The sequence below is a fragment of the Eumetopias jubatus genome, unplaced genomic scaffold (assembly GCF_037043125.1).
Source record: "Eumetopias jubatus isolate StellerSeaLion01/CBP00866 unplaced genomic scaffold, mEumJub1_p1.0 scaffold_16, whole genome shotgun sequence".
NCBI lineage: Eukaryota > Metazoa > Chordata > Mammalia > Carnivora > Otariidae > Eumetopias > Eumetopias jubatus.
The window spans coordinates 87,853,600-87,865,882 of record NW_028274822.1 but is presented as its reverse complement, the minus strand read 5'-3'; the positions used below and the strand labels follow the sequence as shown (position 1 = coordinate 87,865,882).

The following is a 12,283-nucleotide window of genomic DNA, read 5'->3' as shown; positions in this document are numbered from 1 at the left end:
TTTCCAAATACAGTCACAACATCTTGACTGTGCCCCCCTCGCCATGAAGAGATGGCATCAACCTCTCCCTCCCCTCAAATCTACACAGACTGTTACTTCTTTAGCCAGTAGAATATGGCAGAGGTAATGCCATACCCCTTCTGAGCATAGCCCTCAGCTGGCCTGCTTCTGGTCTCTTGGAAGCCAGCGCCCTGTAAGAAGTGTGACTACCCTGTTACCCTGAAGCCACAAGGCTTGGAGACATCCAAGCCATGTGGAGAAATTTTGGGAGATGAGATTCGGTATGGAGAGAGAGAGACCCAGGAGCACCCAGGCGCTAGCTATGTGGGCAAAGAAGCCATTTGGGAGTCGCCTGGGTGACTCAGTTGGTTAAGCGTCTGCCTTCAGCTCAGGTCATGATCCCAGGGTCCTGGGATCGAGCCCCGCATCGGGCTCTCGCCGCTTAGCAGGAAGCCTGCTTCTCCCTCTCCCTCTGCCGCTCCCCCATGCTCGTGAGCGTGTGTGCGCGCGCGCTCTCTCTCTCTCTCCCTCTCCCCCTCACTCTCAAATAAATAAAAATCTTTAAATAAAGATTTAAAAGAAAAAAAGTGAAAAAGCCTACAGATGGGGACACTGCAAATCCTATATCTGATAAGGAACTTATTTTCAAAAAAGAATTTTTTAACTCCTAAATCAATAAGACACATCAAAAATGGGGAAAAGATTAAAACAGACATTTTATCAAAGATAGAAGCACATGACAAGGTGTTCAATCTCCTTAGTTCTGAGGGAATGTAAATCGAAATCACAATGAGATAGTTTATTATGCATAAAAGATGAACGACCCCACTTACAGAAAACACCTAGGATGGGCAAAGTCCTAGAGACAGAGAGTGGAATCGAGGTTACCAGGGGTGCCGGGAGGAGGGAATTGTTGGCTCAGGGTTTCCGAGTTTATGTTGGGGGTGATGAAATGCTTGCTTTCGGGTCAGGAGGTTGGGTGCCCAGCACCGTGTATTTACTGCCACTGAGCTACACGCTTGCAAGCAGTTAAAACAATCAATGTCATATGCGTGCCACCACAGTGGTTTAAATGCTGAATTAAAAAAGGAAACTCAATCCGTGTAAGGTCTAATTCACGGCCCTGACTTTCCAAAGCGCCGGGCCCCTGGCATACCTTGAAATGGCGTTCCACCGTGGACAGAAACCGCACATTGTCTGAGGCCTCCATGTGGAGCTTGAATAATTCAGTAAAGACGGGCTGCAGGTTAGCCACGAGCATGGAATCTGACTCCTTGATCACATCCAAGACTTTCCTGACTATTGGAAGCTTCGTCTGTTCATGGAGTGCACTTAGCGTTGCATTTCTTTCCCGCCAGAATTCAATTTCAGCCAGAGGACCATTACCCTGAGAGGTGATATGAACACAAAGAGAGTCATGAATTGGTGTGGAGCATACACCCGTGATGGTTTCTCCAGCTGCTCCAAATAGGAATCCGTGCATGCACTTGACCTAGGAGGGTCCGATCAGAGTGGATCTCAGGACTCTGGCTAGGAAGGCTGACCACAGACAGTCCGCCTTTCTCCAGGCAATAGGACATGGGGATGTGACAAGTTGCCACCATAAAGGAAACCAGCCTGAGGAGGATGGAACGGAGATGAGAGACTCCCAGGGAAACGCAGATGGACCAAACCATACCTGAAACCAGCCCTGCCTCCGGACTTTTCAATTATGTGAGCCAACAAATGGTCACTTGTTGAAGCCAGCTGAGTTACGCTTCCTGTTTTTCGCAGCCCAAGCATCCTGACTGATACACGGTATTATCTTTATCAATTCAGGGTATGATCTGGCAGCACGCTAAACATCAGAAAGCCCAAGAATGACATCTTGGGTATGTATGCTTTGACCCTTGAAGGGGGTCACAAAACAGCAAGACAAGAGGCTGCATCCAACAGATCCGATCCCCAGACTCCCGGCTCTTTCTCCGGGGGCCAGCGTGAGCCGTCAGGGAATCTGCAAAGGCACGGCCTGAGTTACCTGAGGAGTCTTTTTCAGTTGGCCCTCGACAGCTGCAGATATCAGATTCAACCAGTTTATCACACACTGCTCTAAGATTTCAATGGCTTCCGGGTCAGCAGCCAGGTCAGACACCTCTCTCTCTATGCTGATGCTTGGCATTTCTAACTTGATCTCACCTAATAGAATAGAAATGGTCAGTTAGCCACTTGTTTGGGGAAAAAAATGATTATAGACAATAATGTTCAAGTGAATCAGGTAGCTCTTCTCCCTAGACATCAGTCCAGCAAGATCTGCTACATCCCCCGACCTGATCCGTCTATATTTCATTCTCTTCCATTAGAATGCAACTAAAAATTGTAGATCATTGTAACAGTGTTAAGATGGGTCACAGTGATCCAGTTATTTAAGATGTTCCTGAATTTACAACCTATAACTTCAATTTAAAAAATTAAACAAGGGTTCGCCTGGCTGGCTCAGTCGGAAGAGCGTGTGGCTCTTGATCTCAGGGTTGTGTGTTGGAGCACCAGCTTTGGATGTAGAGGTCACTTTAAAAAATAAAATTTTAGAAGAATAAAAATTAGACAAACAACCCAGAGCTCAAGAGGTATTTGAAAAAACCTCCAGCATGAAACAGATGGGCCAAGATATATCAGAAAGAATGACCTCAGAGGAAATTGAGACAAGGCAAAGAAGAATTTGTTTTTAATCCCAATTAGGAGTCTCAGGGAAGTGAGACAAGATGGCTTCCATCAAACAAGAACATAATGAACGCTTTGGAAAAGGGACAATCACAGAATAAGAGGTCTTAAAAATTAAAAAATGTGACAGCTGATGTGAAAAAGTTCAGTCAAAGGTTGGGGAAAAGTTGAACTCCTCAGAAAATCTGACTACAAAGACAAAGAGATGGGAAAGACCACAAAAGATTAAAAAAAAAAAAAACAAGCAGCATCAACAGCATTTGACCAATGTTAGCAAGAAAGAACAGAGATAAATAGTGGAGGAAATTATGAAGATAAGCGTTCAGACTACAAGACTAGGTCTTCAGGCTGAAAATAGAGTGCTCAGCAAAATAAATGGGAAAAGGACCACACAAAAGTCCATCACCACAGCATTTCAAGACACTACAGAGGGCGCCTGGGTGGCTCAGTCGGTTAAGCGACTGCCTTCGGCTCAGGTCATGATCCCAGGGTCCCGGGATCGAGTCCCACATCGGGCTCCCGGCTCAGCGAGGAGCCTGCTGCTCCCTCTGGCCTTCTCCCCTCTCGTGCTGTTTCTCTCTCTCTAATAAATAAATAAAATCTTAAAAAAAAAAAAAAGACACTAGGGATAAAGACACAAAAGTTCACATAAAGCAGGGGCGCCTGGGTGGCTCAGTGGTTAAGCGTCTGCCTTCGGCTCAGGTCGTGATCCCAGGGTCCTGGGATCGAGTCCCGCATCGGGCTCCCTGCTCCGCGGAAAGCCTGCTTCTCCCTCTGCCCACTCCCCCGTTTGTGTTCCCTCTCGCTGTGTCTCTGTCAAATAAATAAAGTCTTTAAAAAGTTCACATAAAGGGGAGGGGGGGGGAAACAGGTTGCCTTAAAAAAAAAAAAAAGGAATCCAATTTCTCCTAGGAAACACTGGATGCTAGAAAACAATGGAAACTGTATTCAAGATTCTGTGCTAAAATTGTTTTAAATTCCAACTTATATGCCGAAAACCACTGTGTAGAATCAGGTCATTTTCAGACATGCAAGTTCTCATAAAATTATTTCCCATGTGCCTTTTCTCAGGAAGTTACCTAAGGATGGATTCCCACCCAATGAGGGAGGAACCCAACTGAACAAGAAGACCTGCGATCCAGGAAACACTGCATCTGGGACACAGCCATGCATCACGCTGCGGGTGCCCTGCCTGCGTTGCAACAAGAAACACAGGACACCGGAGGGTAGGGGGGCGTCTAATAAGAGGAGCTTTTGCAAAAAACAAAACCAGAGAGGACTGTACAAGATATTTTTATGAGATACTTTAAGAATGGCAATTTGGAATGCTGGCAGAGGAAGGGGCGGGTGTACAAAAAAGGAAAGCTCATCAGGGCGCCTGGGTGGCTCAGTCGTTAAGCCTCTGCCTTCGGCTCAGGTCATGATCCCAGGGTCCTGGGATCGAGTCCCACATCAGGCTCCCTGCTCTGCGGGAAACCTGCTTCTCCCTCTCCCACTCCCCCTGCTTGTGTTCCCTCTCTCGCTGTGTCTCTCTCTGTCAAATAAATAAAATCTTTAAAAAAAAAAAAAAGGAAAGCTCATCAAAGGATCCTACTCTGCTCTGAAGTAAACAGTATTCCTGTTGTCATAATAACGTCAAAACCCATTTTGTGACTTAATGAAAAGAAGGGCATGGAAGTATGATGGGAGCTGGCTGCAGCAGGGGAAGGGGCAAAATCCTCATCGTGCCAGGAAATAACACTCATGTCTACGATTAAGAAGAAACAGCAGTGTAAGCGTGTATTTGAGAGACGTGGCAGTAGCTATCAATAGAAAGAGGTAAAGGGGCGCCTGGGTGGCTCGGTTGGTGAAGCATCTGCCCTCGGCTCAGGTCATGATCCCGGGGTCCTGGGATCGAGCCCCACGTCGGGCTCCCTGCTCAGCGGGGGTCTGCTTCTCCTTCTTACCCCACTCTTGTGTTCTCTCTCAAATAAAATCTTTTTAAAAAATAAGGAAGGAAGGAAGGGAGGGAAGGAGGGAAGGAGGGAAAAAACAGCTAAATTCACCAGCGGGGAGTGGAACGGACTGAAAGGGAAAATGAAGCAGGGACAGTTTTTCACGGCACTGTATGTTAATACCACTTAATTTTTTTAAAACTTACGTATGTATTACTTTAACAAAATGCAACATATATACATATGTGGACACATATTTATTAATATATTTAAGTATACTTGCTATAATCATATTAATATACTTGTGTTAAACATTCACGCAACAGATGACCTGAGCTTTGCAATTCTGTGCATCATAAAGAAAAAAGGGCAAAAAGAGCTTTCTCAACTGACAGCCAATGACTTACAAAAAGCCATTTGTAAATGTCCCATAAAGAAAAACAAATTTCTTCCTCGAGATGATATTATAAAATAGGGATTGGCACAGTTTGGGCTTTGCTTTTTTTTTTTTTTTTAAGATTTTTTAAGTAAGGGGAACCTGGGTGGCTCAGTCACTGGGAGTCTGCCTTTGGCTCAGGTCGTGGTCCCAGGGTCCTGGGATCGAGCCCCGCATCGGGCTTCCTTCTCTGCGGGAGGCCTGCTTCTCCCTCTCCCACTCCCCCTGCTTGTGTTCCCTCTCTCTCACTGTGTCTCTGTCAAATAAATAAATTTAAAAATCTTTAAAAAAAAAATTTTTTTTTTTTTAAGTAATCTCCACACCCAACTTGGGGCTCGAACTCACAACCCTGAGATCAAGAATCACACACTCTATTGACTGAGCTGGCCAGGTGCCCTCCACAAAGTTCTTCCTCAAGTACCAGAGAGTAAATATCTCCAGCTTTGCAGACCAAGAGGCAAAGCTGAAGACAGAATGTAGGTTCTTATATAATCATTTAAAATCTAAGCATTGGAAACTATAAATACAGTTCTTATCCCACAGGCCACACAAAAACGAGCAGCAGGTGAGATGTGGCCCATGAGCCGTAACTTGCTGACCCAGGTTATAGAATATTAATTCACCTACTTTTCTGGTTTTTCTAAATCATACGTGATTATAGGAAAATAGGAAAAAAGAAAGAAAACCATCTTACTCTCATAACCTAGAGTAAGCGACAGTGGCTGATAACATTTTAGTGCATTTCCTTCTAGCAGTTTATCTAAAACACAAAAATGTATTCACTCATCTGCTTTTTGACACCAGCCACAAGACACAGGGGCTCCTGGGCGGCGAGTTGGTTGAGCATCCGGTTGAGCATTGGTTTCGGCTCAGGTCGTGATCTCAGGGTCATGAGATCGAGCCCAGTGTTGGGCTCCACGCTCAGCATGGAATCTGCTGGAGATTCTCCCTCTCTCCCCTCCCCCTTCTGCCCCTCCCCTCACTCATGCGCTCTCTCAAATAAATAAATACATCTTCTAAAAAAGAAACAAGACACATAAATCCTATCCAAGGATAGAAGAAACATTTTTTTCCCATCTCTATTTTACACTAATTCAGGGAGAGAGGGGTTAGGCAGACGGGCCAAAGAAGGCTACAAATGTCAGTGAAGGAAAAACACAGACACCAAGAGAGAAGTATCACTTTGGGGGGCGGGGGGGGGGTAGTAAAAAAAAAAATTCTAAAATAGAATCTGAAAAACACATGTCCGTAGCATGTTATCAAAAGTTTGCATCTCTACGGGTGTTTCTCATTTCCAGCAGAGAACATTTCTAGGCGGTGGGGCATGTTCAAGGTTACTTCAAAGAGGGGGAAAGTCCCTCTTCCTAGAATAGTGATGCCATCTCGAAGACCGTGCTGCCCTCGCTGATGCACACCGTGTTGGCTGTCACGGGCTGCGACTCTCCACAGTGTAACCCCCTCAGCCAGCCTCTCCACCTTGCTGTTCTCCATTCCTGACACACATGTTCCCAGGCTCAGGGACTCTCGCCATGCCATACACCCCCAGTAATGAGGTGCAGATCCAACAGCAGCCGCTGCAGGCCCATCACCTACAAGCTTCTGGCCTCGCACACAAAGCTACCTAAGCCAGGACCAGCCAGCCACCCTTCCCTGTTCACAGAAACTCCACTCTTTCCAACTCCCTTCTCTTGTCCAGGCCATTCTCCCTGCCTGAAATGCCCTTGCTCCCCAACTCCACCTACTAAAGCTTTGCTGTCCGTTCAGAGGAGGTCAAATGCCTCCTCCTTCGGGAAGTCTCCTTTGATTTCCCCCTGCTTCTCCGACGCGATCTCCCTCTTCCAAACCCCTCAAGGCCCTAATATCTTTCCCAAGCTCCCATTCTGCCATAGTTCCTTGTGCGCCAGATTATAAGATCCTTGAGGACAGGATTCTGTCATTCCTCTTTGGGTCTTCTTCCCAGCTCAGGGTCGCTCATATGGTGAGCAGGGAAGAAAGAATGATTATAAATGAAAGCAAGAGACTCCTGGACTCTGAAATTGCCTTCTTAAAGGAAATCCATCATGCTTCCCTCAACACGAGCAAAAGGAAGCCTCACCTTCAAGTTGCTGCATTGTTCTTTGAATACCGTTTGCAAATTTCTGGATGTTCATTAAAAATTCATCCCGTATCAACTGAATGCTGTGATAGGCTTCCCCGGGCATGTTGGGTAGGTCTACTTCATACTCGAAAGAGTCAGATATTTCTGCAGATGTGAATCCCAGGGAGGCGTCCTTGTGTTGATTGAAGGACAAAGCCGGCATGAAAACCTGAAAGAAATCACACAATATTGTGTTCAAGATCATGCACTCATGCTGCCTCTGGTGTCGAATGTTCTATCAGATACAGCACATATGTAACTACAATGCAGAAACTGCTCAAGCCCAGAGCACAGACCTAAAGAGAGATGAAAATATGTGACCTAAAATGATCCCAGGGTAAGAATGTGACCCAAGCCCAAGGTGACAACCCAGAAGATAATCCTGCATTTCTTTGGCTGCCACCAGCCGCAAGGCGGCTGGATTTGAAACCACAGCACAAACAAGAGTAGAAGCAGGTCTTGGAGAGTCTGCTCAGCACCAGGCTAGCTCACGGGAGGGTTAAAATAAAGAAGGGGATGGGGGTGCCCGGTGGCTCAGTCTGTAGAGCGTGCGACGCTTGATCTTGGGGTTGCAAGTTCGAGCCCCACGTGGGGCATAGAGATTACTTAAATAAATAAAGATCAAAAATCAGGAAGGGAGTGGGGACACAGTCCTTTTGACATTTAACTGAGTACAGAAGCGTGCATTTATGAAGTCACTTGAATACAATAACAAAGCTCCACCCAAATAAAAATGATGAAAAAAATGCCCTTCAGTTGGTTGGTTGAGTTTGGGCTTTGGTGTGTAGTTTTGCCTTTTCTTCAGAAACTTGGATCCATGGTTTAAGACAACGTATGTGTACCTCCCACTGACTGAAGAGCCCAGAACATCTGACCTGTGGTTTCATAGTCTGGATTCTGCCAACCACACACTCACGGTGACGTTCAAAATGTCCTCTCCCCAGTAAAACATATTCTTGACACTGCCTGCCTCCCACTGCCTCCCCTGATTGAACTCCTGTCTAGGCAACCATCCCCCTCCACAGACTCTTCCACGGCCTCATACTGGTCTTCTCTTCCCTTCAGCGTCTGCCTCCTGCTCCCACGGTCTAAGTTTCACACAACAGCCAAAGGAATGATGCAAACCAGACCATGTCATTCCCCTGCTGAACACCTAACCTTCCTTTCCAACCTTCCCCACTCCTTTCCAGCCACACTGGCCCTCCTTCTGTTCCTGGACCAGGCTATGTCTGCTCCTGCCCTAGGACCTTTGCACATGCTACCTTCGCTGCCCAGGAAGTTCTCCTCCCCCCTCCCCACCCCAGATCTTCACATGTCTAACACCTTTACCTAATTTAGGTCTCAATTCAATGCCACAACCTCAGAGGGGCCTTTCCTGACCCCCTGAGCCCCACCCTATTACACTTCCCTAGGAACTTATCATTAGGGGAATTAGTCTGTTCACGAGGTGTTTTTTTTTTTCCATTGTTGGTCTATCAAACACTGCCTCCTCCGTGAGGCCATCCCTTACCACCACTCCCTGCACGCACACACACACACACACACACACACATGTGTGCACACACACACAGAATCCATTTCTATCACATTACTAGGGTTTATTGAACTCATGCCACTTGTGTCCGCCTGATATTTTCCACCTTAGGAATCTGTGTCTCATGTCTTTCCCCCAGTATCAGCTCCTGGAGCACCAAGATCCACTCCGACAATGGCACCTGGGACACAAGAGCTGCTGAACATTCCTTATTATGTGGAGGAAACGAACCAGACGGCCTGAATCTTACAAAATGCTGAGACCCCTTCCCTTGTCCATGGTTACCTGACATATGACATTCTTCAGAAAGGGAAGCACGTTAGAATTGATAATTCCATACTCCAGCATCTCAGGCATGATCTCCATAGCTTCCTTCATATCCGTAGCCTCGGAGATCATCTCTGCGTAGGAACAGACACAGAGGGGGAGTCACGTGGGGAGGTGGCAGGCAGGTAACTCTCCCAAGTACCTGGCGAATCTGCTCCTTCTTTCTGAGTAGGTACCCAGGAATGTTCCAGGCACAGACTCAAAATGATGCTGACGTCTAGTCAGACGAACCCCTCGGCCCGTGAGACACTGAGGGAAGTCTGACGTGCTGGGGACCCCGGCCTCCCTCCGGCAGCACTGCAGAGCCACCCAGACCAGCGGACAGACACACTTGTGTTTTCTAGAAATGTTTGCTGGGCTCCTTGCTTGGCCTGGGTCCCCACTCCCAGCAACGCCTCTCCAGTTCATCACCGGAGTCCTTTCTGAGTCACAAGTTATTTTTATTTAAAGACAGATTTAGTGACAGCCAACCGTTGGGCCAGGTTTTATTTTACATGTCTTTACTCCGCCCAACCGAACATCAATGAGCACGGGAGACATTCTGAAGGTCCCTTGGGCCCTTCCCTCAACCTCACTGGGAAACAAAACAGAAACACGACACATATGTCAACCAAGGCAATCATTTCACTGGCTTCAGACCCACATCTGTGTAGACTTTATTCTCTCCTCACTACGCTTCTGTATATCAAACTCCTCTTTACTCAAATTTAGAGGGAAAGTACGTAAGAACCCAGAATGTGAAAGAAAGAGAGCCTGAGCTCAATGAAAGATGACCACAGAGACACAAAGATGATGCGAGCGAGCAGTAATAAAGCCCGAGGGGATGCCGTGGCTGCCCCGTTCACGGCCTGTGCACCCAAAACGCCATCCAAATTCAAAAGAGAAAAAAGAAAGCCACATAATGTTTGCTCTGGAATTTACTGTGAGTCCTAAAACATAGCTACGCACAGCCTCCACAGAGGCAAAGGCAGAAGAAATGGGGGAAACCCAGGCAGGAAGACTGGGGAGTCAGCCCGAATTAAATAAGGCAAGAGGGAGGGCCCGGGGTCGGAGAGACAGGAGAGTGACAACCACTGGGGGGCCGGGGGTGTCACTAGAAACGCCCAGGTGGCTCCCAGAATGCAGCAGGAATGCACAGTAAGAACATCCCGCCCAAAAGTTACCCCGTGGGATGGACTTGGCCTCCAAGCAGCTCCTCTGTCTTAAATCGCACGGCCACACAGAGATAGCGCCAGAGCTCATCCTACAACTCAGGATCACATCATTTTGCATCTCGCTCCCTTTAATTGTTACAATAGAACCAAGAATATATTTATACAGCCAGTTCTTATTATTCCTGGTATTTCTGTTCCGTGAAGTCACCTCGAACAAGGAATTAGCAAATACCCAGCCATTGCTCCTGCAGGACACCCGGGGTTAAATTCCTGTAGCCTCTGGTCACACTTTCATCAGCCATCAACACATAACCTGGCTTTGTTTGTGTTTCTGTTTAAAGACAACTTATTTAATGTACTACACGGTTGATTCGTTAACATTGAACTCAGCCAACACTATAACTCACACCTGAACTAAGCTTCTCTAATATACCTGCATCCTCCATGAGAAATGTCACAGCCTTCTTGCGCTCAGGAACACCGGACGGTGCTCCAGGACTATGCTTGAGGCCATTTTAAACAGTGAAATCACCAAGAGAAAGGACCAAAAAATATGAAAACCATGGCACTAAAGAGATAACAATAGGAACAGTCCACCCTCAGCCAGGAACACAAAGATTCAGTGACTCAAATGTTTCCCCATTAAGGGGTGCCTGGCTGGCTTCATCACTGCAAGATGCAACACGCAACACTTGATCTCTGGGTTGTGAGTTCACGCCCATGTTGGGTGTAGAGATTTCTTAAAAATAAAATCTTTTTTTTTTAAATAAAATCTTTAAAAGAAAAAAAAGTCAAATGTTTCCCCATGCTGTGCACATCCACGAATGACCTCAAGGCACGGCAAGGATTGATTTGGGGGTTATGAAAACACGTGAGCAAGTAGGTGAATTCACAAATAGGGACCCACGAGTAATGAGGATTGGCTGGCCTGGGGAAAAAAAAAAGTTGTATTCTCAAGAAAGTGTAAAAATTAAGAATCTCACAGATACACATCCAGGTGCATACTCACCCACACTCATGCACACACACTAGAAATATACCTTTCGTATTTCTGAGAAAATACACCACATTCTGGTCCAGAAACTCCTCCGGAACAGGAGTACACAGCACATAGAGATAGGTCTTATCCACAATGTGCTTAACGGTTCTCTGAAACACGGGGAACAAAAAAACATCAGGCTGAGAGACACCCGCTCACCCAGACAAGCTAGCGTTCAGACCCACCTGAGCCCTCCTCTCTGGGCCTTCTGAACTCCCAGCTGACAAAGGGTCCTAGCGGACCACATGCACACGCGTGCGCGCACGCACACACACACACACACACACACACACACGTGCACAAGGCACCCAGACTTGAGCACTCAGCCTGACTCTTCTATTAACTGGCTGATGCAGCCACACTTGACCTGGGAAGTCCAGACAGAGCTTTCCGAGGCTGTAAATTGTAACAAACGGGCTTGAATTTGATTTCAGGGGTGGGGTATATTCATGGAGCCGATCAGAGTAATTTCATTTAGCACAGGCCAGACTGGATGCTTACGTCCTGGCTTTAAGCTCCACCTCTGGGATTTGTGAAGTAAAAGGTTAACTCAGCACGCCTGGGTTGTCCAAACTCCGCATGTTCCAAAGGTTTTCAAGCTGGCCCTTCGCGGGCTCCTGGGTGATCACCTCTGCTTTTTTGGAATAGCCTACCTGATGTGAGTGTCTTTGTATACCTGGGGCCTTGGGTCATGCCAAGTAGTTTATACGAGCAACATGATGGGTGGTGAACGCCTGTCTCTGTTTGCCTGGGGCCCCGGTCACCTTATATCAGTTTGACTTCCTGCAGGCTAGAGAGCGGCCCTTCACACCCATAGATGCTCCGTAGAAACTCTGGACTCCAAGGCTTGGGTGGGCTTCCTTGACTTGCTTGACTTCCTGTGTGTTCTCGCACATACTTGCTGGGAGAAATAGCACGTCCAGGCCACGTTACCGGGAGCTCGGGCCCCTTTTCCTCCCGGCCTCTGCCATGTGTACCTTTTTCTTTGATTCTACTGTGCATCCTCTCACTGCACTAAACTATAA

General features: G+C 47.0%; 1 protein-coding gene across 1 annotated transcript in view; it reads right to left on the bottom strand.

The window, feature by feature from the left end:
* Positions 1-12,283, bottom strand: part of DNAH10 (dynein axonemal heavy chain 10) — a 129,792-nt gene that overhangs the window by 111,205 nt on the left and 6,304 nt on the right. Inside the window, exons 4-8 of the mRNA XM_088019638.1 lie at positions 11,260-11,368; positions 9,024-9,139; positions 7,163-7,373; positions 2,018-2,175; positions 1,157-1,387 (exon numbers count right to left, since the gene is read on the bottom strand). Of these exons, the coding sequence (XP_087875764.1) occupies positions 1,157-1,387; positions 2,018-2,175; positions 7,163-7,373; positions 9,024-9,139; positions 11,260-11,368 (825 nt within the window). The remainder of the gene's footprint in view (positions 1-1,156; positions 1,388-2,017; positions 2,176-7,162; positions 7,374-9,023; positions 9,140-11,259; positions 11,369-12,283) is intronic.